The sequence below is a fragment of the Ixodes scapularis genome, unplaced genomic scaffold (genome assembly GCF_016920785.2).
Source record: "Ixodes scapularis isolate PalLabHiFi unplaced genomic scaffold, ASM1692078v2 PGA_scaffold2__306_contigs__length_199485367, whole genome shotgun sequence".
NCBI classification, from domain to species: Eukaryota; Metazoa; Arthropoda; class Arachnida; order Ixodida; family Ixodidae; genus Ixodes; species Ixodes scapularis.
This window is the reverse complement of record NW_024609857.1, coordinates 168,594,809-168,617,074: the sequence shown is the minus strand read 5'-3', so window position 1 is coordinate 168,617,074 and position 22,266 is coordinate 168,594,809. Positions and strand designations below refer to the sequence as shown.

At 45.3% G+C, this 22,266-nt stretch overlaps 1 protein-coding gene across 2 annotated transcripts in view; it reads left to right on the top strand.

Moving 5' to 3' along the window:
- Positions 1-9,988: 9,988 nt before the first annotated feature.
- Positions 9,989-22,266, top strand: part of LOC8039352 (polynucleotide 5'-hydroxyl-kinase NOL9) — a 100,302-nt gene continuing 88,024 nt past the window's right edge. Inside the window, exons 1-4 of one of the 2 annotated variants that reach the window (XM_029972573.4) lie at positions 9,989-10,166; positions 10,350-10,474; positions 12,884-13,447; positions 16,417-16,463. In XM_029972573.4, coding sequence (XP_029828433.2) covers positions 10,382-10,474; positions 12,884-13,447; positions 16,417-16,463 — 704 coding nt within the window. In that variant the 5' untranslated portion in view covers positions 9,989-10,166; positions 10,350-10,381. The remainder of the gene's footprint in view (positions 10,167-10,349; positions 10,475-12,883; positions 13,448-16,416; positions 16,464-22,266) is intronic. The other variant, XM_029972579.4, reaches the window with a different exon arrangement.

Genomic DNA, 22,266 nt, shown 5'->3' with positions numbered 1-22,266 from the left:
ATAGAAAGAGAGAACAGTGCAATTTATTAGAAACGAAAGAAGGGGTCCACCGTGCACATCGGTACTGGTTTGGTGATTGGATGAGTCAATTCAGGGACGTTCAGTGCTTGTATGAAGGCTTCCTAGAGGCAGTTTCATTCACATAATGTGATCCTTCCAAGAAAAAAACGAGTAAACTGACCTTGTAGTATTTTTCTTCGTTGTTGAAGGCACAATTAAATTCATTCCAGAGCTCAGTTTAGTTGGTTAAATTATTCATATCCTTTTCATTAAAAGTCTCTATATAGCAGCACGTGTCGGTATCATTCTATGAAGTCTTTTCGTAGTCGATAGCGTGGCACCTCAAGAGGACCCCGTTGAGCAAAATGACTGATCTTGTTGAGGTGAATGAAGTGCCTCATGAACGAAGGCAACAGTGAGAGTGAGAGACGCACCCACTCACGAATGTTTAAGTCCTCACAAAGGAAAATGTGTCTAACGAATTTAGCAACGTTTCTATTAGAGCCCCGTCTGTCTTCACTGACGTACTCAGCAACTCTGGGCATTTCCGTGCCCAGCGCCAGTGCTCACCATTAATAAAACGCAGTCTTAAAATGTTTGAGTCGTGTATTCGCTCTGTGCAGGATTATCTCTCTAGAAATTATTAACTATACGAGAAGGGCGCGAACTTCTGTCGCGATGAACAAAGAAGGTAGTGCTCCTCGGCCAGACTAGCAACTCTAGCGCGACTAACATCACCGACATAAAAAAAAGCTAGCTTTTTAGCAACCTAGTTTTTTCAAAAAGGTTATTTACGTTAAAACATAGAAAACACAATCAGCAGGCCGTGTTTGGCTCGCCTCCGAGCAGCGGTTGCTGTTGTTAGCTTGGAGAGACTATGCTGAGCTGTCGATGAGAAAGCTGTCGTAAAATTTCCAAAAATATTTATTTATTATTGGTGCAGTTGGTTCTGTAATTGTTTACTCAGACTTCTTTTCGAGCGTGTTCTAAGAGCCATGTTAACAGGTAAAAAGAAAACTAAAAAGTTATACTTCTCTTATTTGTTTGCAGCACAGTCAACAAGCTGCAAAGAGCAGCATGAACAAAATGAACCGGAAAAGATGTCCAGCCACCAGCAAGCTGACGACTGCGCCACTTCACCATGCTGTGCCACGACGCCAAGCTGTGCCACGACGCCAAGCCACATCGCTGATGCACCAGATGAGCCTCCGAGATTTCGCTCAACGCTTTCCACCAACCAGAACCAAATGTCTGACGACGACCCGTCGCTGCCAATGCCGACTAACGACCTGGACAAGGAAGCCAGGCAAGCACGGGGTCCTTTTCAGCCTCATCTGGGCAGCTATGCCCAAACAGAAACGAATAATCGAAAGCGCAGCTTTTGTGAACACTGGTTTGCAAAGTTCAGCTGGCTTGAATACAGTCCAGCAAAAGATGCAGCCTTTTGCTTTTGTTGTCGGGCGTTTCCGCCGGGCAGTGGTATATCCAAAGCACATTTAGACCCATCCTTTGTTTCAACTGGGTTTCCAACTTGGAAGAAAGCGATAGAAAGGTTTAATCAGCATGAAAAGTCTCAGGGCCATCTTAGCAGTGTTGTGTCATGGAATTGCTCCAAAGCAAACAGATCGATTGCTTCAATGCTGGATGAAAGCTTTGAACGACAAGCGTCTCAAGTTGAAGAAAAACGAATACAAAATCGTGAGGTGCTAAAGCGCCTTACTGACATCGTTGTTCTTCTCTCAAAGGGAGGAAGGCCATTCAGAGGGCACAGTGAAAATAAGGAAAGCGCAGAGCAAGGTCTATATTTAGAGATAGTTAATATCTTAAAGAAGTACGACCCCGTTTTGCGGGGCCACTTAGAGTCAGGCCCAAAAAACGCCTCCTACATCAGCAACAGAATACAAAATGACATCCTAGAGTCACTGCATGCAGCCATTTTTTCTTCGATTGTCCACCGCATAGAAGGTAAAACAGTCTCGCTAATGTGCGACGAAACAAGTGACTGCAGTCATCATGAACAACTCTCCGTTGTTATTAGGTACTTCTGCGAAATTAAAAACAGGCCAGTGGAGGTCTTCCTTACTCTCGACAGGCTTAAAAATTTAGACAGCGACTTTGTGTTTTCCACATTGCAAGCAGTTCTCATCACCATCAATGTTTCCTGGAATTCTGTGAGTTCCGTCTGCTTTGACGGGGCTTCTACTATGTCAGGGCACGTTGCTGGCGTTCAAGCAAAGTGCAAAGAGCAGAACAACAAGCTCGTCTACGTTCACTACTATGCCCACAGCTTAAACCTGGTGCTTGTCGATGCATGCTTGTCTTGAGCAGAAAACAGAATGATGTTTGATTTCTTTGGTGTTGTGCAACTTGCGTACAACTTTATTGAAAACAGTGTTGTGCGCCATGCTGTTTTTGAGCGAATTTTCCAAACTGTCGGCACACAGCTGAAAACTTTGAAGTCTTTGTCTACAACCAGATGGGCATGTCGTGCTGAAGCAGTAAAGGTCAGTTCGCTGTGAGAGCTACAGCGAACTGTCGAGTGCAGTAAGAACGATTGTGGACTCCACAAAGCACCCGGAGACGAAAGCAAAAGGCAAGGGACTCCTTTCCCAGGTGATGAGCTTTGACTTTGTCTGCAGCATGGAAATAGCTCACCCTATTCTACAGCTTATTTTGAAGGTTAGCCGAGCTCTTCAGGACCCTAAAATTAACCTTACCACTGCACTCAATGAAGTCAGGCATCTGCAAAAAGCGCTGCGAGAGATGAGGCAAGATGGGACAGTCTTTAAAAAGATGTTTGCGGAAGCTTCTTCGATCTGCGAGATGAATGAAATCAAGATTCCCGAAGTTCGAAGAAGAAAGGTATCGAAGCGATTTGACCAAAACTGGGCGAATGAATGTTTCTATGCGACAAAAGAGGAGGAATTTTGTGTCGGTGTTTTCTTTCCGATGCTTGACTCCTGTGTTCGAGGGATCGAGGAAAGGTTCACACAAGAAACTTTTGAGCTTGTGTGTGCTGTCCAGAACCTTTTGGGCCTCTCTGCGAGCGACGAACAAATATCTCTTATTTGTAGCTTTTTGAGGTAGATCCCGACAGCTTGGGTGCTGAAATGCAACTCCTGAAGTCCCGAACCAGCGACGAAAAAACAAACAGCATGACCGCCTATGACTGGCTGAATTCACTCAAAGAAAATGGGTTGGACAAGTCAGTATTCAAGGACTTTTCTCGCGCTCTTCGACTTTTTTCCACGATTCCTGTAACCAGTTGCTCGTGCGAAAGGACATTTTCGAAGCTCGCACATGTAAAGACCAAGTTAAGATCCATGATGTCGCAGGAACGGCTTCGTTGGCTGATGCTGCCCTTTGTGGAGCAGGACCTAGCAACATCCATCAGTTTTGATAATATCTTAAAGCATTTTACGACTGAAACGCGCAAACTTTTGTTATGAATGTGTTTTAATTTCGCAGGATATGCTATCGCATTAACCTACAACGTCACATAATTCTACTTTATCCTTAATTGGTTGACAGCCGGCGGAAGAGGGTGCTTTACAGCCGATTCCGTCCGAACTAAGGTTCGCCTCTCACACCAATAGTATTTTTGCACAGCTCAGCTTGAATAGTACTTTTGTATAGTGTAGTTAATTTTACTGTGTGTTACTGTTTTCATTTGCACCAGCCCTGTTGTTGTGTTGTGTTAAATTTTTTTTTTAGAGTCTACCGTTTGTGAATTGAAATTGTGTATCGTCTGAGCCCTCGTGCGATTCATTTTCTTTCTGTGTTTTGTGATGGCGCTTGTGCCCTATGAGTGCAAGCTGTGGTTTCTTTATCGTGGGGGTCTCCACTTTTGTTTGGCAATAAATCGTTTTTGTTGCTAGAAAAGTTATCTCATCAAAGCGCATGTAAGCCCACTTTCACGCAGAGCACTCGCAAATCCAATTACTGCGGTCTACGAGGATATGGATACGATGACACGTAACAGTGGCAAGTATGACGTTTTGTGGCATTACGTCATGTTCGGTGTCACAGCTCAGATTTAATTTTTAGGTTCAAACATATTTCAAGCCTTATCATTCTCCGGGCTCCATTCGTAAACCGCAATAATTAGACTTCCAAGTAATCTGCGGGAAAGTAAACTGAAGGGTAGTTTTATAGTGACACTGAAGTAAACTTGGAAGTCATATTTCGTGGTTAAAATATGGTGTTCTAGTGCACTCCTACTAGGGTACACTAGAACACCTTACCCCTACGGCGTAAGGGTCTCGGTGAGACGGGGGTGGGGGGGGGGGGGGGGGGGGCGCTGCAGTGAATTTGGCCCCCCCTATAGGAGGACCCTGTGCACGCCTATGATCTTGCAGTATGCTTTGCATGTTATATTTCTCAATTTAGAAATGATTAAGTCTTGATATATTGATTGGAACATGTCATAGCATCAGTAAACCTAGGTGCAAGGGGACAGAGAGGAGATAAAAAAAAAGAGGGACAACACACACACCATCCCGTTCAGTGTTGTCACTCTTTTTTTTGTGTCTTCTCCTTTCGGTCTTTCTGCGCCTAAGATTTAGTAATGTTTGAAATTCACGGTCTTGCCTGTGCCGTGATATGTTACAATGTCTGCTATGTTACAAGTCAAGAGAGATGCTTAAATAGTTGCCATAGCACCCTATTTATAATGGCATGCAATAGCGGTTTGGATGTGTATGGGGGGGGGGGGGTATGTTGCCATGACGAAAATTGTATAAATTATAGGAGGCATGTTGTCTCTAAAATGTTGTGTTTATAAACTTTACTATAACTTACCTGATGAAGCATAAAATGCCCCAAGTTAACTTCTTTGCCTTCCTTTCTGCACTTCCTTCTTCCTTCTAATGCAGCAGTAGTCACTACTAACCATTCATGTTTTTAACTTTCCGTGACGCATAACACATCATTTCGACGCATTTCTACTACCCGCCATTTTGATAGGCAAAATATTTGCCTTACTTTTTTATCTCTGCCATTGCATGTGCCATAAAATGATGAGCATGTGCTCATATCGCAATAGGTGTCCACCCCCACTTTTGAACATTTAAAAAGTGATTAAGAACATATCAAGCACCCAGGCCAGTGAACTTCTGAATGTATTGAATGAAACAAGGCGCTCCTCCGCATCAACCACATTTCCCAGTGCGCTGCTGCAGAGCGGTGAAGCTTTCCATGCTCACTCCGGTAAGAAGCAATGAAGCTTCACATGAGAGTGCCAGCACAAAGCTGGCTGGATGCAAGCGGTGCAACTGCTTTAAGAAAATAGGGGTCCCACCAGACTACAACACTGCTCCTGCACCGTTCTGACTTTCAGCGCTGGAACCTGCAAAGTGCCTATCCCATATTTTTTACAGTTATCTCCAACCATTTGATGAGCGCTTACTCAATATTTTACAGCACATAGCTTCTGGTAGGAATGCCAGTTTCTTTGTCTTAAACACCAGCTGGTGGAGTACCTGCAAAACTCTTGAAAACCCATTGACAAACTTGGGGATTATGATTCTAACCCATTGTTCATAAAGCGATTGTGGTAAGATTTGTTTGTTATACCAAGAGCACAATAACACTGATCTTGGGAAGCTGCTTTTAACCACATTTTGATATCATACATGCATAACATGCCATTTACGGCAAAATTAACAGGACACCTGAGCATGGTAAGTTATCTTGAGTATTTATCATTCTTCTGTTCTTTTTGGGATGAGTTTTGAGTGGAATCCCCTTGCTTGAATGGGAACAATATAAGGCTTAAAATTTCACTGTTAATTATTTTTCAGTAATTTTTAATACATTTTAAATAAACTTTTTATTACTAATGAAAGACACAGGACTTGTTTATACTAACACTTCTTTTTACTGTAGGCTGCAAGTCTGCAAGCAAATATCAAAACTTGCCAATTTTAAATTAAGGAGTGCACAAATCATTCTTCTCTAAGAAGCTTAAAGGCTTTACTGAAGATTGGAACTCGGATAACTGACACTGCCTCACACTCTTTATAATAAAATGTCATTCTTTTGCTTTAACATTTGTGGTACACTGTTTCCCCTCTAATGTGTGGTACACGCCTTAATGCTTTCTGTAACTCTAATGGGATGTCTGGATCACCAAGTGGAGAAAGGTAATGTACTCCAAAATTTATGAAGGGGAAATAGGCTCTCAGAATTTATTGTTAAAAGTTTGCCGTTTGTCACCAGATTTAAAAAAAAAAAAAAAAGTGTGCACAAGAAGTTGCGTTTATAATGGTAGAAGAGTGGCGTAGTAATTCCGTAAACACAATAATTAGGAGGTGCATCCACCAAGGACACGCTGTCCATATAATTGAGCATCCAAAACAACAATGTTATTCTTCTATGTATCATCATTGGTGCAATTTCCTGCACTCTTTCCAGTGCGCCATTTGACCGTTAACCAACAAAGTTGCTCTGCTCTCTCTGAAAGCATATTTTATACCTTTTGTGAGTGACTCTCGAAATAAATTTGCATACTGGTAGCTGTGTGTGTTTCTTTTTATGTACCACCACATTATAATTCGTTGGGAGTAGTTTATAATAGACTCCGTGACTAATGAAAGAGAAGTTTAGGCACACTAAGATGTGATTCTCGGTATAGTGGGCATACCTCTGTAATGCAGATTTTTTTTTGTTAAAGCCAGGAGTGCAAGTTTTATGGAGGTGCTAATAAAACATTTGGCACGATGCATGTGTTGCTGAAAAATTATTGGCCCATTCACCTCGTTTGGACAGAAGGTAAATAAAAAATAATCACACTGACGCACTGCCAGTACATCGAAGCAAAAGTTCTGCAGCAGGTGAGTAAGGCACAGGCACAAAAAAGGTACGTGGACACAAAGCTTTGTGCACATGCCTGTGTGCCCAAACATAACTTTACATTTTAGCTCCGATATGGAAGGATTTATGCTCCGCTCATATAGAAAGGTACTTCGCCAATTGTCTTTTTACTTGATTGCAAACAATGAGCTACTATAGCCTTTTTTTAGAAAAAATCTTAAGGGTGCAGGCGAGCTGGTGAATATTAACCATGTTGAATTAACCCGAGACTGGGGTAGAGAAGAAACATCAAAACGTAGAAGGGACAGAAAATAGACAGGACGACGTCTCAAACTCGGCTAACTCGTTTATTTAATCCACCTCCTTATATAGTCTCAATCTCTAGGTCATCTCCACCAACACGAAAGGACGAAGTCTATACAGATCAAGCGCCACAGCCTTCATCACACAATGCAAGAATGTTGACAACGTTTACAGGTCGACGCGATAAGGCAACATCCATCCACCCTCAAACTTGAAGAGAAGTATGAACTGTGTATAGAATAGTAGTAGTGGAAGAGATCCTTTTGTTCAAGTTTGAGGGTGGATGGATGTTGCCTTATCGCGTTGACCTGTAAACGTTGTCAACGTTCTTGCATTGTGCGATGAAGGCTGTGGCGCTTGATCTGTATAGATTTCGTCCTTTTGTGTTGGTGGAGATGATTTTGAGATTGAGACTATATAAGGAGGTGGACTAAATAAATAAGTTACGTGAGTTTGAGACGTCGTCCTGTCTATTTTCTGTCCCTTCTACGTTTTGATGTTTCTTCTCTACCCGTCTCAGGTTAATTAAACATAGCCTTTTTTTGCTTCTTTGCCACATATCTTCCTGTTTTTGAAGTTATGGTTAAGAGTAGGACTGGAATACGAAGTTTCAGTCCCAAACTCTCTACTCTGAGAAATTTGGAGATCGCTTGTGAAAATTGCAACAGTACCAAAAAGCCAGATTGAGTGCTGTAGCTCGTAGAGCCTGGGATGGTACTCATTTGACCGCATAGGCAACTGCAGACAAGAAATACACCCAACTAAATGTGATGGGACTGTTTTTATTACAGCAACAAAATGAAATACATTTTCCAGTGCTCGCTTCACCTATAAGTATCTCTTGCTGTAATTAAACTTGTAACCAATCCAGTGCAAACACACTATGACAGCCACCTGGTCCGGGCCTTCGGCCTACATGCTCTACCCCCGTCTCTCGTGAGCAGAAGAAATGACATTTCAAATTAACTGATGTCGCCCAGATGAAGTAGTGGTTCGAAAATATTTACTGACACTCAGCTTCCTCTATGCACTGGTCCAAATGAGAGTTGTCTTTGTCCTAAACGATCGAGTGACTTTATATGACGCGAATTTGGTGTAAAAGGCAACCTCCACTGGACAAAACCGCAACACCCGGGGAGCTTCATCTCGATCTAGCTTCTTTACTGCCGGTGTGGTAGCGGAGTCTGCTAAGCATACTTCCGGGGCAGAAATTATTAAAGTGGTAGAGAAATTTCAATCAAACAAGCCGCTTGTGTGGCTCAGAGGTGTAGCTTCTTTTCCGGCGCCGCTCATCGGGGCTCTGATCGATGCATCAACCACTTCGGTCCACGACGAACACTCGAGCAGCGCAGGTGGGCACAAAAGCGAGGTGCTCGCCCTCGCAGGATAGCATGATACCGCTAGCTTCCGCCGGTTGCGAGTTGCTTTTCACTACGCACTCCGACACCGGGCGAGATGTACTACAGTCCACTCTGGTGCAGAATATAAGTTCTGGTACATGCAGCTTGTAAGCAAGGCGCTGCACAGAGCCGTTAGGTGTCAGCGGAAATCCCGATGCCTTCTCTCTTCGATTAGGTTGGCGCTCACTCACCTGTTATTGACAAAAAAGGAAGTCTAATTTCCACGGAAGAGAGACTACCGTCTCGATTATGGGAACGTTTTTATCAGTTTCTTCGTAGCCTCAGTCACGCCGCACTCAATCGGCGATCACCGTTGCTCTGTCGCCGGTTGTGTCACCGACCGCTACCGGCTAAACCGACTGAACCCAGACTGAACGCTTGCGCTTCACTTACACGCCTTCAATGTCGTTTTCAATGTTGTGACGTAACGGTTTGCTGATTGGTGCAAATGGCTTACAAAAAGTTCAAGCTATAACCGCTTGGGGAATAATTGGCACTGGCGGCGGCCCTTGCGCCTCCCAATGGCCCAACTCTCCCAATATACGGCTCTGCGCTACTCTGCTCCGAAGGAGCTATATAGTGCTCTAGTTTAAGCGCGCGCCAGAAAGCCGGAACCGGAAACGTTAAAAAAATAGGCGCCAGATGGCGCCTTTAAGCTACGCTCCGAACCCGCGCGCTCGAGCGCAGATGTCCGGAGTCTGGAGCTCACTAACTTAACGCGCCCAATGACGTCGCAAGAGCCGGAGTGTCATGTCGCGATCCTGGTGGTTGGTCATAGAAATGCTAACGAGAAGCTGCGAGTAGCACAAGCAAACGTGAGTGTCGCAGTCGTCGCAGTTGCTTTCGTCACAGCCACAGTGACAGCGTCACTGGCGTCACAGCGTCCCAAGGAGGGAAGAAGGGTAGAGAGGGCATAGTCATAAAAAGTTTAAACGATGTTGTGGCCAACGTGACCATAGATCTCTCTGGCAATTGGTGCGCGTGACATGTCACATGTGAGATGGATGGTGGATTGTAGAAAGACTCCTCGCAGGCTTGCGCGCGCTCCGTCCGGTAGGTTTTATCAGATGGAAAGCTAGACTGTGGTGTATTCTAGCACCCCATAGCTAGACGAAGGCTAGCTACGGTCACGTGATCTGGTCACGTTGGCCTGATAGGTGAGGAGGTTAAGGAGGAAAATGAGAAAGAGTCGAGGCGTCAAGGAAGCATGGCTTGTGGAGGCTACGCGGCTGGCGTCATGCTCTCTCCTACCCTTCTAACCTCCTTGGCTGGGCTAGCCCAGGGGTGCTATGTTGCGCTTTTTGGACTCCCAGAAGACTAGGAAGAGGGAAGTGACGTCAGCGACACAGCAAACGCAGATTGGATGTTGACAGAAGAAAACGAAATCAACACCCAATCTGCGTTTGCTGTGTCGTTGACGTCACTTCCCTCTCCCTAGTCTCCTGGGAGTGCAAAAAGCGGCAAAAAGCGCAACATAGCCCCCCAGGCCAGCCAACGTTTAGCCAGGTGGCCAGGCGGCTGGGCTGTAGTATCTGTACGGCATCGCCTTCGCTTCCAGTGTTTTCTTTTTAATGCAATGTTTAGTAGTCTGTGACATCGTAACAGTCTGTAGAAAATCGTAGACCGAACTTGTTTCCAAAAAAATCAGAGGTAAGGAAAAAAGGCAAGGATGCACTATATGGTGGTGCTTGTTGCATGTTTTGTTTACGCGCGCCAGAAGTTCTCGCGGAAGACGAACTCATTGTACCGTAATCTTTTTGAAAATTTAGATTACACTTGAGGCCCATTCACATAGGAGCGTTTCCTTACGTACTGACTGTAATTTCATTGCAGTATCACGACTCCTGCGATCCGGCGACTCGTGGATGCACGGATGTACCGGCGGCCACGAGTCGCCGGCGCACCCGTGCATCGCATGTCGCGTGCAAGCGCCGGTTCGAGCTGCTTGGGCAGAGAAGGTGCGTGCACACCGGGAGTGCTAACACGAGCTTTTCGCTCGAAAGCGTGTCAGTAGCTCGTGAGTTCATGAAACGCGAACCCGTGTTTTCAGTCCAGAATTGCCATGATTAGGAAAGCGCAGTGTTCATTCATTCGTCTTTATTAGCGGAATTTGAGGTACTCTGGGTTTAGAGTGCCACCCGACGGCACTCCTACCTACCAGAGGCGTCAGAACTTTTCGAAGATCGAAAGGTTAGCGGAAAATTTTCCCCAAAATGGGAGGCGAGCAGAAGAGGAGGAGGGGCATACCCTCCTCTCCGTACCTTCCCCTCCTCTTCCTCAAGAGCTACATGCACTCCACAGGGGATTGTAAACGTCCTTCATTTTTTTTTTCTTTTACCCATCAATATTTTTTTATTGGCTTAAATGCTTTCTAGACTACCATTTCTCATCAATAGTATGTAAGTCGGGAACAAAAGTCTCCAGGACACGTGAGCTGCGACTAAAACGCATTGCTCTGCCATCTGCCGGCGGGTCGCCTGGTTTCGAGATCACAGAAAAGCGCATGCGCGTCCTACTGTGCCTGCCAACTTGTGCGCTTTTCCGCTCTTCTGCAGCGCCTAACTCGGAATCGGGCGCGTGGTACCGCCTCGGAGATAGCGCTTACTGATATGGCACCTATAAAGGAAGAAGTCACGGCAGCTTAACTGAACGATAAGCTGAACTGGTTATAAAGCAAGGTGCGCTGACACGGTGAAATGCGGCGCAATGCCCCAGGCGATATCTCGAGTTTCGGAATGTGTAGCAGACGCTCGTCAGCTGCCTGCTCTATCTCTGAGGCGGTACCATGCGCCCGATTCCGAGTTAAACACTGTGCCGCAGAAGAGCGGGAGAACACACATCTTCGCAGGTAGAAAAGGACGCGCACGCGCTTTTGTGTGATCTCGAAGCCAGGCGACCCGCTGGCAGATGGCAGGGCAATGCGTTTCAGCCACAGCTCGCACGTCCTGGGTACTTTTGTACTGTACATTTGATCTGTACATTTGATCTCACAAATGCTGCAAAACATTGTTCTAGTGAAATGCAGCTCCAGGGCCACTTCATAGATGACACCAGTGTGCCAGTATGTTCTCTCGTGATAAGAGATTGCGAGAACTTGGTCGTCTGTGAACCAGCCTGAACCCCCCTCGAGAACACGCTGCTTCAGCAAAAGTGAAGAGAGTGCTCCTTCTGCAACGCAGGCATTAGCTGGCTGTAAAGCACGGTGCTCTTTATCTCGTGGCAGTTGCCTCATTCGCGTTTTCTTATAGAACAAATGTGTGGCCACCGGCTGATGGAACGCGTGTCGGAATAACAGCGCGACTCGAGTTTAACATCTTCGGATGGTGCTCGAATGCGTGTTCGGGTGCCGTCGGACATTCGAGTGCCGTCGGACGCCACTCGAATGTTCCGCAAGAGGGACGGCGATCTAGGCACTGTTTACAAAATGATGCGTGGGTTGGCACACTTCGTACGAAGCAGGTATGTCGCGGTGATTCGCAGTTGTAATTCGACGTAAGCAGGCGTAAACTTTCGTAACGTAACATAAGCAAATGGTACTGTGTGAATGGGCTTTTCAATGGCGAAGCGGGCTCACCGAGCCCGCTTTTGCCAGAAAAAGTTTAGGAAGATCTTTTGGTGGATCCTTAGGGAATGTGTTAGCGTGACCCTTGGGAAATGCCACACCCCGTCCCCCCTTCGGGAGACGTTAACACTGGCCCCGTAACGAAGCCAGAAAGAGGCAGCAAAAAATAGTGGAAGCAAAAGAGAAAGTAAAACGAGAAAGCCAAAACAGAATAGTGAAGGGGTCAGTGTTAGCGTTTTCCAATGGGGTTTCCCAAGGGTCATGCTAACTTGTTCCCTAAAGATCCACCAATGGATCTTCCTTTAATTTTATTAATTAGCTTCACATGCATTATGAATTTATTTCAGCATTCAGATATGTTTTAAAGGGAACTGTTTTTTTTTATGCATTGCTCGGCATTGGAATCAGGCCAATATGTCAAAAGCTATTTTGTCGTAGGGCAGCATGTCCAATAGACCAGCCCGTCCAGGTCAGTTTGCAGAAAGAACTTGTCAGAGGGGACCTCCTGTCATAGGGCGACAAGTCGATTGGCTGAAAACTTGGAGCTTTATTTATAGTAAATATTTGAGTGAAGTTAGAGCATTGTGGCTGTTGGAGTTGAGACTATTGTACTTTACCCTGGAAGTGCATTGCGTTTCGTTTCATTTTAGTACTTCAAGACTACTTTGTTCTTCGAGTAAAGTTTTTGCCAACATTGTTTTTACGCTCAAGTTTCTCCACATACCCAACCCTCGCAGGAGCATTTCAGAGCGAGCACTTTTGCTTCTTGTTGCGGCAATAGTAAAATTTCTCGCTTTTTCCTCAGATGCGGCCGACATCTGGGAAGCGGCCCGCGAAAAGGCGGCATCGCAAGAGTATGCTTGTCAAGAGACTGACGCCTAAGTTAAGACGCACCCTGAGGATACGGCCAAAGGGGACTACCAGCCGCAAGCCGAAAACGTGCCCGCAGTCCGACCTGTGGACCGTCACATCCGACGGATACTTTGGAGACCCGACGAAGACCAGAACAGCACGATTGAGAAAGCTTTCGGGTCCCGCGGCGACTTCGTCGTGGCTCAACGAAAGGCGAGAGTTTGAACAAGTCGTGGACGAATTCGAGAAAGAGGAGTCGGCATCCGACGTCAGCGAGTCCGATTCCCTCTTTGACGGTGCTTTGTCCCGCCGGCGACCTTTGGACGAGCCGAGGAGGAGAGGCAAGGGACGTGGGGAAGCTCGCGGAGCAGGCTCTTGGGCGGAAGAGGGTGGCAGCGTCGCTGGATCGGAGGAAGACGTCTCGGAGTCGGCATCTGACGACGGCGAAAGCGGGAGCGACGAGGAGCTGTCGGAACACGGCTCGTTTTTGGTCGACTGCACGGTGGCAAGTGGCATGGTGGGTTTCCTTTGGGGCTACGTTCCAAAGGATTGTCATTATTCGAGTTGCATCATTATTTTTTGAACGGTTACGTCTACATCGGTGACTGTTGAGGGAAAAAATTTCAAACATTGTGTATGTGTAACAGTGCGTAACAACGAGGACTAAGAAGAGAAGCAGAACACACAACGAGCGCCGACTCGCAACTAAATGTTAAAATAGTGAAAACAGGAAAGCATAAAAGGTACACTCAACTGCACATGCGCCACCCAAACTGTCTCATCACATTGGAGCTTATGTTATCAATGCATCACTTGCCTCCCATTCATATCAAAAATGCATTTCTTTTTCCGATAATGCCACAGATGGCTTACTGACACATTACACTCCGTAATTAACGATGTGGCCTCTATCTCTTCTCTCGTCACCTTATCTCGGTGCCTTCTTAAGAAAGTGGTCTCATCGGGGATGGTTTGCACTTGCAAGTCCTACAGTGCACCAACAGGTGCCCACCGGCCGTGGCTTTCGGCCAATAGTCGTGTTCCCCGAGCCTGCCATTTAAGCACCTACCCGTTTGTCCAATATAGGCCTTGCCACAAGAGAGGGGTATCCTGTATACAACACCTAAAGTACAAGTCACAAATGGTGTGGCATGCTTTTTGCTACAACTGTTTTTTGGTAGCCCCTCTGTTTTCGAGTTAACCCTCGAACAAACTATGCTGATTCTCTAGGGGCCAGAATACCAACCGGGATGCCATATTGGCCTTTTACTTTTTTTAAATTATGACATACCTCGTGCAGGTAGGAAAGGACACCAGTCCTCCTCCTGCCCACACTTTTCTTAGGTGTAGCAACTCTCTTTACAAGAGTACTGGCAACTTCACTCACCAAGGCCGACGGGAACCCACCATCTATCAGTCTACTACACCGCGCCCAGAAGCAGTCACCATCCTGTGTTGCTTTTGTTAGCCCTCGTTGTTACGCACTGTTACACCAACTAGCCCCGCTGTCTACCTTGAAACGTTTCAGAGTGAAAAGCTTTGCTCGTACGGTGAAACCTCGTCGGAAGCAACTCTCGCAAAGAGCGACTTGCGGATCATTTCCTGCCTGGCAGAAAACCCTTTCCCAGTTCTTGCCCCAAAGGAGTGGTAGAGAGGACAAATGTCAACTCCTTTTTGGCTTTGCATCAGGCTTTAAGGGGAGCTCGTTAATAGCGAGAGTAGATTGAACCCATTTAGTGAGTTTTCAGTAGGAGAAAAGGAGTCTCGGACGAAGGAAAGCAATTAGAGGGATACAAACGGGTTCCTCTTAAAGAGGACCTTCTGCATTCTAATGGCATGAGACATACTCTCAAAGTGCAGCCAGTGCCACTTGAAAGATGCTCGTGGCAGATTGCTTTGTGACTGACTTCACGAGGGCCTCTTTTTTCGCATTGTATATAATTGCCTCCTCTGCCCAAAAATGGTGTGGTGGTTTGTTATGATACGATACAAACTTCGTTCTCACCACAGATACAAGTGGTGAAAGAAAGGTAGAACAAAAAGCTGCAGAATTTGATTTAATTTTTTTAATTTTATTTAGTACCTACTGCATGCCTTTTAATAGGCCCCTGCAGGTACAGTAAAACCTCGTTATTACAAAGTTGAAGGAGCGGTCGTAGTTATTTTGTTATAACCATTAGTTTGTTACAGCCAATGTCCATTTCTTCCAACTATTAGCAAGCAAGGGGAATTATGATTGCTTTGTTATATCCATTAGTTTCTTATATCCAATTTTGTTATAATGAGGTTTTACTGTATGGAGTATCAAACAATAACCGTCAAAAATACATAAAAACGAGAAGAGTTTATATCAGCTATATTTGAAAGTCAAAAGAAATGCAGTTTGACAATGATTTCTCCCTCATACCCTCAATTTTAAATTTAAAGTTGCAAAACTTTTCCGAGATTCGTGTTAATCATGTTTTTGCTACTGAAAGCAATGACATTGATAGGATCACACTCTTTGTGCGCCTTCCTCTCCTCTGTCGTGGGGAGTTGAGCATGTTTGAAAGAAAGAAGAGTGAGTGAATAGAGATGCTGCTGGGCAACTTGCAGCGTTGCATAGCATTTTAGGACGATACTGAAAAAAAGCTCAACAATTTATCTACTCTGTTCACGAGGCAGTTGAGGCCTTATTTTGTTTTCTAAGAGGTGGCATCTCCAATTGGGCATCAGGAATTTGGAGGTTCTTTCAAGCCTCCTCTCAGTCAGCCTTGCCCCCAGTAATGTGTTCTTCGAGTCACAATTTCATTGACTCTGAGCCAGATGCTAGTTCCCTTCTTTCCCCGGTGCATGAAATATTGTTAGTGAGGTTTGTATGCTCGGATAATTGCTTTGTGGCGAGACAGTTGAGCTGTTAGCAGAATAGCTTAGAGTTCCCCTGAGATCTGAAAATTTGTGAAGATTTGCTGTAAAACATAATTTTTGATTCTCAAAGAAACAAACAAATACAAATTTTGTACTGGAAATGCTCTAATGTTTACCGTATGCTTGCCACATACAATTGTCGAGGGATCACAAACTTGTAATCAGATATGGTTCGAAAGGGTGGTGCTCATTAAAAATGCAAATTTTTTACTGGAATGTTCTGATGCTTACTGCGTTAGTGTATGGCAGCTGAAACCCAATATGTTCAGCTTACCACTTACAATTGTTGAGTGTTCACTAACTTGTAATCGGACATGGTTCTAGAAGCTGCAACAAGCAGTTGAGATATCCTCCTAAATAGCATTATGGTATACAGCATACTATCCAGTAACTGTAAATATGAGCTGTATGCATCCAGTAGTACTACCTATATGGGTTTTTATTGTTTTTTTTAGATTTCACACTTGTCTCTCGCATCACATCTTGACCGATGGAGACCTGTTCCTTATTTCTTTGAGCTGTTGCCCTACCTCTTCTATCCTCTGTCTGCAAACTGACATGTGCCGTCATTTTCTCTAGGAAAGCTGTGACGAGGAGACTTCTCAAGCCTCTGACAGTGCATACAGGTGAGTTTCATCCGGCTCAGCATAGTCTTACTATAAGTGAAGTGGAAGCTCCTCCCACCCCTTTCCACCTTAGCAGAGTGAACGGTGGAGAGGAGGTCGCCTCCTCTCCAGAGTTTGCTCTGCCGAAGTGGGAAGAGCTGGGAGGAGCTTCAACTTCACTCTTGACTTGTCACCGACTGTAGTATCAACTAGTACTCTCATCTGAATGTGGGGGTGAGTTCTGTGTGTGTGTTTTACTAGTGTGTGTTCCCAGTACTGCGCAGACATAGAGACAGAACCGCGCGTGTCTAGTTCTTTTAATGCAGCTTTCTTTACTGATAATATAAATATTAAGAATTGAAATATATGAATGCAATTATGGTTGGAAACATTTCTTTCTTCTCGATGAAATATTGAGTTGTGAGTTCAGCATCTCTCCTGTCTCCAGTATTCTTCTACAGTTTCCTCACGTTGCTCGCTGACTAACCATGTATGATGCTTACCCAACTAGCCCAGCTCACCACCCTTCTACTACATTCTAAGAGACCATGTACTTGTTTTTGTACTATCCTTTATGTAAAATTCCTGCTATGGTACTGAACAAGAAGCAGTAGTATAAATGAATAAATAAAAAAAAGATAATGCATGCAACCTGCAGCTGATTTATTGACTGCTCATTTTGAGTTGATTATAATTCAGATACTGTGCCTATTGCATTTCTTTTTCTAGACATTTTTTTTCTTTTTAACACGAAAAGTTTCAGGGAGACAATAAAGGCATCTGTTGCACCAGGGCCGTACCCAGAAAAAAATTTCGGGGGGGGGGGGGGGGGGGGGGTTTTCGGGGACAACGGCGGCCATTTTGAAAGTGTCTATTGTCTTATTTTCGCCTATGAATCATGTGCATCGGTGGTATATAATGGAGAGTTGCAGCAAACCGGAGAACCGGTCCCGGTTTGGTATCTGGTAGCCGACCGGCGCTACCAGATACCGCAGAGGTGGAGATTAAAATCGGCTGGCTGCAAGTGCACCGACCAGGGCCGTACCCAGAAAAAAATTTTGGGGGGGGTTAGAACCCCCTAACCCCCCCCCTGGTTACAGCCCTGCGTTGCACCAGTAAATATGCGGTGATGTCTCATTAGTATGAACACCTCCATTCTCCCAAAAAGCATCCATCATGGGAGGTGTCTGTGATGAGACAAAAATGCATGCATAGCTTTGTGGTGTCTGTTCTTCCTCTGTCCTTGTCTTAAAGTGCAATCATGTTTTCTCACATAGTTTGTCCTTGAAAATGTTGTTTATATACCGGGTGATTCAAGGAGACGGCAGGCTCTTTAAATCGACCGGAAAATTTGGTTTCTTAACCTATCGCGCTACGACTTTGTGCAGCGTTGCCCACAGATGGTGCATTTTTTTTTGTAAAATTTGCAAAGAGCGAACTTACCTGAGGAAAAAGTAAAGAAAGAAAAAGGCTTAGCTCCTATGGAAACGCAGCGACGCCACCGGTCTTCAAACAACATGCCGCCGTTTCGCACGGGACACAAGAGATGGCACAACGAGCGCCGCCAACGAACGAACATACGGTGCTGAGAGCCAGCGTCTTTAGCAGGCAATCTTTACTCAAAAGCGGAGCGTGTTCCGTGGGCGGCGAGAGTCGCGGAAACAAAAAAGACAGGCGCGGTAACAACAAGGAACTGCAGTTCCTTGTCTGCTAAATACACTGGCTCTTGGCATCGTCTGTTCGTTCGTTGGTGGCAGTTGGCGTCGCGACCGCTTGCGCCATCTCTTGTCTCCCGTGCGAAAAGGCGCCGTGTTGTTTGCAGACCGGTGGCATCGCTGCGTTTCCATAGGAGCTAAGCCTTTTTCTTTCTTTACTTTTTCCTCAGGTAAATTCGCTCTTTGCAAACTTTACAAAAAAAAAATGCACCAACTGTGGGCAACGCTGCACAAAGTCGTAGCACGATAGGTTAAGAAACCGAATTTTCCGGTTGATTTAAAGAGCCTGCCGTCTCCTTGAATAACCCGGTAGTTGGGTTCGTATTAATGACATAATGGGGTTTGTAATAATGTGACACGGCTACATAACATATTGTGCTTGAAATTCCCTAAGTGTGGGTTCAAGCTGAAATAGATAACAGTTTGGTTAGAGGACAGATTTTATTGTGAAATCGGTTTTCTCCCAGTTTTCTGGGGTTCTGGTTGTTATAATTTTATTTACCGGCTTAGCTTTTCCCAGAAACTGATTTATTTTGGTTCTCATTCAGTGCCGCAAAGTGGTCGTTAAAACATGTGAAAATTGAGCCGGAGTCTTTCAAGGCGCTTCTGGTCGTGAAACTTCGGCCAAAGTTTGGTACAGGTTCAAAAGCTGCTGCCAGATGCTTCACTGTTGTTCAGGAGAAACTCTCGTTTTGCCATTTCATTCTGATTGAACCACTCCAAATTTGCTAGTATTTACATTTTATTACGCCTAAATTGGTCACCATATGTGAGCACCTGTCATTCTTTATTGACAGCTAACAGTGCTTACAAATAATCTCTTGGTTTCTTTTTATGCAAAATTCTGCTAGTTCACAGTGCCTCTACCTGGTGGCACTAGTCAGGGTGCTGAATTTCGATAATGGTGGCTGCGTATACAAATCTTCTTAAGACAAAGACAAAAAAAAAAAAAAAAACGAAAAATTGAGAATGTTGCAGAAAAAGAAGTTTCATCAGTTCACGGAGTGAACGGAGCCGAGGACATTAATCAGAGACAGTGTGATGAAGCATCATTGAGGGGTGGCTCATCTGAGTGGGTCTTCCAGTGGAGTTGGCTAGATTGGCAGCTCTCTGCCAATCTCGTCAACACCACAGTGGCATGCATGGTTGCGTACTAAGCTCTCCCATATTGTTGCAGAGGAGTTTTTTTGCGTATTGAAGGACTGAGCATATTTAGTGCAACTGCAGATGTCTGAGCTTGTAAACCACATCATTCAGTCACTCAGTACAATGCTCACAAGTGGGATATAGACTGTCTGAATTGAATGGGCTACAGACGTAAAGAAAATACCTATATTCTGCTGTACGAGCATTGGATCGGTAAATCAAGCTCAGTCGTTGCACAAACCTTAAAATGGACAACCAGTTGTATAGGATACTTTACCTGCCACTACGGTTACATCTGCGAAGGAGCTTTCATGAAAGATCCTTTGCGAGTTTCTCATACGCAATCTTTATTAAAAATTAAATGCAGCTCACTCACTGGCTAGAGGCACGTGGTGCCTTTTCATTGAACTTTCTCCTGAGCAAAACTGCATAAATTGTTCCTTATTATTTATTTCGAGGTCACTCCCTCTTTTGAGTATGTACTATATCTGTACAAGTATGTAATCCAAGTATGTGGAAGTGTAAACCATACCAGCCCAATGCAAAAGAATATTGCGAAATTAATTGATGGGGCCGGGATGCCACTTGGGGTCTCCCGACGATTAATCAGATACGCTAACCTCTGCACATTTGTGCCGCTTAGGAGGTTCCCAGGGGGCGGGTTTAAAACCCAGTCGAGGTGCTCACAACGTGACGGAGTCCCATGGCGCGAGAGGCGGGCAACCGAGGCTTTGGTCGCACCTCGAAAGATACCGGGGAAATTAATCCGCAGATGCCTTTGACTGTTACGATTAATCAACCAGATGCCTTTTGCCAGTTTGGGACACCGAAAAATATATTTTTTTGGCATATAGATTACCTAATCCCACCGGACAGTTTGGCTACAACACTGCCGCTGTAATGCATCGAGGGAACCTTAGTCCCTCGGCATGTGCGACAACCTCGCTGGAGTTCCGACTGCTGCCTGTGTTGTTGGCTGTTAATGACACAGAGCGCTCCCGGTAGCCTCCTGCCTAGACGCCATGTTTATTCTATATCCCAAAAACCCCCGTCGTTCTCCTCTTCTTCAGCAAAGCCTAACAGCACATCTCCCCCCTTTAAAACTGAAGTCTATTTACAGGTTTTACAACTCTTCCACTTCGTGTCGTGTACTCAGTCGATCCGATGTCTGGTGCTGCACTTTTATCGGTGTCTTCACTCCCAGGCACCGGTGTAAGAGCAGTCGATCCGATGTCTGGTGCTGCACTTTTATCGGTGTCTTTACTCCCAGGCATCGGTGTAAGATGAAAGCTGTTACGGCGAAGAGTATCTGAATCGGTGTCCACTAAGTGTGACCTTGGGTACTCCGTTGCATATTGCACTGTTCCTCTTTTTCGCTGATCGGTAATCCAGACCACATCTCCTCTTCTCAATGGTTTGCGTTGTCTTACATCCCGTCGTCTGTCATAGTTGGCCTTTTGTTGATTTGTTCTTTTTCTTTCCCACCGTTGGAGTTCTTTGGCATTCACAAGCCTAGGTTCCAAAGAAGAGGAAACAGATGGAAGGGACGTTCTCAGCTTGCGACCCATGAGTAATTCGGCGGGACTATATCCATTTCCCAATGGTGTTGCACGGTAGGATTGCAGTGCGATGTAGCTGTCAGATGTCTTCTTGAGGCTTCTCTTAATAATTCTAACAGCAACTTCAACAAATCCATTGCTCTGTGGATATCTTGGACTGGACGTCCTGTGTTCAAAACCCCATTCCTGGGCGAACTGCTGAAATGCACTTCCAATGATTCGCTGGAACTGTGGTCCATTGTCACTGAACACAACTTCAGGCGTCCCATGTCTTGCAAAAATTGACTTTAGGTGTATTATTACACCGTTTGATGTCATCGTATTCAAAAGAGCAATTTCTGGATATCTCGAGTAATAGTCAGTTACTAGAAGATAGTTCTTTCCTGACAGGTAGAACAGATCCATTGCTACTTTCTGCCATGGACGCTCTGGAAAGTTGGATGGCATCAAAGGTTCATGGCGGTTCGACGCTTCTTTGATGCATTCTGGACATCTGCGCACCATACTTTCGATGGCTGTTGAAAGTCCTGGCCACCATACAGAGTCTTTGGCTCGAGCTCTGCACTTGGTGATTCCTTGATGACCCTGGTGGATCTTCAGCAGAATATCAGGACGCATGGACAGCGGTATGATGAGTCTTGATCCTCTCATGAGCAGTCCATCTTGAACGGCGATCTCTGATCGATGTTGCCAATACTCTTTGCAGCTGTTAGGGACTTCTTTTCGGATGGGCCACCCTTTTTCGCTGTACCATGCCAACTGTTTGCATGTAGAGTCCCTGGCCTGCTGATCTTTGATTTCTTGTAGCCTCTTTTCTGTCGCGGGAAGGTCAGCTGTCACCCCCTTGACATATGCAGCCACCTCTTGCTCCAGATCTCTGTCACCAGTTTCGTTTAGAGGCTGTCGGGACAATGTGTCCGCCGCAATTAAAGACTTTCCTGGAATGTGTTTCATCACATAGGAGAATCTCATCATTCTCATCTTCATTCTTTGAAGTCTAGGTGTGATGTCAGCTAGATTTTTAGACATGAAGATTGGCACAAGCGGCTTGTAGTCGGTTTCAATTTCAATGTGAAGGCCCGTGATGAAATCTTGAAACCTTTCACATGCCCAAACTACCACTAGGCCTTCCTTCTCCACCTGTGCGTACCTTTTTTCCGTCTCTGTGAGTGTCCGTGAAGCGTACGCCACAGGTTTGTAGGACCCGTCTTTTTGAATCTGCCGAAGTACAGCCCCCAAGCCATATGATGAAGCATCGGCTGAAATCACTGTCTTCTTTTTTGGGTCGAACAGCGTCAGTACAGGACTCGTGGTGAGTGCGTGCTTGAGCTGATCGAAGCTTCTCTGCTGTTCCGTAGCCCAAACCCATTGGTTCTTTGAGCTCAGAAGAGAATTGAGTGGGCA